General features: G+C 51.9%; 1 protein-coding gene across 2 annotated transcripts in view; it reads right to left on the bottom strand.

Moving 5' to 3' along the window:
* Prkcz (protein kinase C zeta) overlaps positions 1-2,802 on the bottom strand; it is a 107,076-nt gene that overhangs the window by 27,455 nt on the left and 76,819 nt on the right. For both annotated transcript variants that reach the window (XM_005368659.3, XM_026790019.1), the window contains 2 exons: positions 1,386-1,438; positions 372-560 (listed from right to left, as the gene is read on the bottom strand). In XM_005368659.3, the coding sequence (XP_005368716.1) occupies positions 372-560; positions 1,386-1,438 (242 nt within the window). The remainder of the gene's footprint in view (positions 1-371; positions 561-1,385; positions 1,439-2,802) is intronic.

The raw sequence follows: 2,802 nt of genomic DNA on the forward strand, positions 1-2,802 counted from the left end.
TTCTGGGAGGGAAAGGCACACAGTGGGTACTCATACACGTACTGGGAGGGAAAGGCGCACAGTAGGTACTCACATATGTACTAGGAGGGAAAGTCACAAAGTGGGTACTCACATACACACTGGGTAGGAAAGGTGCACAGTGGGTACTCACACACGTACTGGGAGGGAAGGGCACACAGTGGGTACTCACACACATACTGGGAGGGAAACAACAAAGTCAGAAAGTAAGTGTTGGTGAAGATGGAAGATGGAGCCCTGTGTCTCACTGGCAGGAACATAAAATGATACAACCATGTTAGACACAGTTTGGGAATTTCTCCAGAAACTGCACCCAGAATCACCACGCGACTCTCTGGTGGGCCCGCACTCACCTCGTCGTCATGGACTAGTTCCTTCTTCACCACCTTCATGGCATAGATCTGGTCGTTCTTCTTCAGCCGCACCAGGAGGACCTTGGCATAGCTCCCACGCCCGATAACTCTGATGAGGTCGAAGTCCTGCAGCCCCAGCCCCTGAGAGATTTTGATCCCATCTACCCCGTCGATGACAGGCTTAAGGTCCTAGGGAGACCAGAGAGGGCAGGGGACACCATCGGCCAGAATCCAAGAATTGTTCACCCTCACACGGAAGGCAGCAAGGCCTATTCTCCAGCGCGGAGCCAGGCCCACGCTCCAGCACCCGGTCCCATCTAACTCTGGTTAGGACAACTAGAGCCAAGACCGTGGGCTTCTAAAAGAAAACCAGAAACATAGCTGTGCCTCCGTGAGGGTTCTGGGGGACGCGGGGGCTGTTCAGTAGGTGAGGCTGTTTAGGCTGTGAACCTGGCCGTGTTCTGTAAGAGTAGGGAGTTCAGTGACCCGGCTCCATGAGGGTGGGAGAGTGGGGACTTGCTTCAGGAGCATAAGGGAAGCAGCGTGTGTTCCCTGAGGCTGGGGCGGGTGGAGAGAGCAGAGCCCATGGCCCCACTTGGTTCAGCGAGTGAGGGCAGAGAGGGTGGGGCCTGCTCTGTGAGGTGATCAGCAAAGGCCGCGAGCACAGCGTGTTCTTCTGCTACCCCAAACAGATTCATCCCCAGAGCTGCAGGTATGAGGCTGGACAGAGACAGATGGAGCCCGTGGGTCAGATTCCGGAAAAAGGTCCGACTGAGGGAGCAGCTGAGGGCTTGCCAGACCAGGAAGGACAAAGGAAGCCACAAAGAGGGGCAGCTTAGGAGCAGACAAAAGTGTGGCAAATTCATGACTATCATCAGGCCATTGGTCTCATTGGAGCCCAGCTCAGGAACTTCCTAATATCCCTCGGCCATACTGAAATTCATGTAACTGCCCCAGAAGCAAACTAACAGGCTTCCTGAAAAGACCCCGGCAACACTAACTTTATTCACTTACCTCAGAATCGTCTTTGATATTGTCATGTTTCCGAGATGAAGAAATATAAGCAACTAGGAAAGAGAAGGAAGGAAAGAAGGGTATTAAAAGGGTCACAGGAGCACAAGAACCCAGAGGACCCTCACCCCAGTGCAGGAAGCTGGGGCCTCAGACAGGACGGCAGCGCTCAGGGGCCAATCTGTCACACCAGACCCCAGTTTAAGGAGTGCTAGGCTGAATCAACATGGCTGTGTGACCAAGGGGGAAGGTAGGATACTGGGAAGAAGCCACAGCTCCTTGGCTTAAGACGAGGTCAACGGCCTGATAAATCCATCAGGCTGGAAGTCCTAGGTGCTGAAAACACAGTGTGCACGGTTCGTTTAGAGCTGGGTGTTGTGGGGCGTGCCTGTACTCCTAGCACCTGGGAAGCTAAGCAGGAGGATCGTACAGGGTCACGTAGTAAGACTGTCTCAAGCAGATAAAGGGGGCTGGAGACGTAGCTCAGTTGGTAAAGTGCACGAAGCCCTGGTTTAATCACCAGGGCCACAGAAAGCAAGTAGGCATGACGGCAAATGCCTGTAATCCCGGTGTTCCGCTTGGGAGACAGAGGCAGGAGGATCAGACGCTTATGGTCATCCTTGTCTACATACTGATCTGAGGGCAGCTGGGCTACAGAAGACCTTCCCCCAACAAACAAAACCACGGCGTGAAGAAGATAGTTAAATGCTTGCCGCACGATTCTGAGGCTCTGGGTTTGGATCTGTAGCACACCATAAAAGCCAGGTGTGGTGGAACATGCTTGTAACCCAAGCACCGGGGACTGGAGACAGGAGGATCCCTAGCAACAACATATAAACATACACACACACTCTGTGTGCATACACATGTGCACACACACACAGAGAAAGAGAGAGAGAGAGAGAGAGAGAGAGAGAGAGAGAGAGAGAGAGAGAGGAGAGTATTGAAGGAGGAGGAGCAAAAGAAGAAAATACATTCAATACACCATCTAATAATGACTGAACATATACCCACAGTGGAAATACGGATGTGTGGGTAGACTTTTGCACTACCGTAAAGTAAAAAATCTTAAGTAAAATCATTGAACGTCTGGGACCATATGGAGGCACGAGGTTTTGGTGCATCATCTTCCAGTTTTTCTTAGGAGGGTGTGGATAGAGGGGACATAGGTCAGTTCACGGCAGAACGCGGGAGGGCAGACAATGGATGGACGATGGATGGTGGTGGGTGAGGAATGGATACGTGGGAGGGGAAATGATAAATAGATGGACAGACGGATGATAGATGGTTACAGGGATGATTAAGTGAGTGCTAGACATGATGGACAGGTGGACGGGTAATGGGTAAGTAGAGAGCTGATGGACAGTGTGTGTGCGTGTGTGTGTGTGTGTGTGTGTGTGTGTGTGTGTAGGTAGGTAGG

This window comes from Microtus ochrogaster, unplaced genomic scaffold (assembly GCF_000317375.1).
Source record: "Microtus ochrogaster isolate Prairie Vole_2 unplaced genomic scaffold, MicOch1.0 UNK38, whole genome shotgun sequence".
Classification (NCBI taxonomy): Eukaryota; Metazoa; Chordata; class Mammalia; order Rodentia; family Cricetidae; genus Microtus; species Microtus ochrogaster.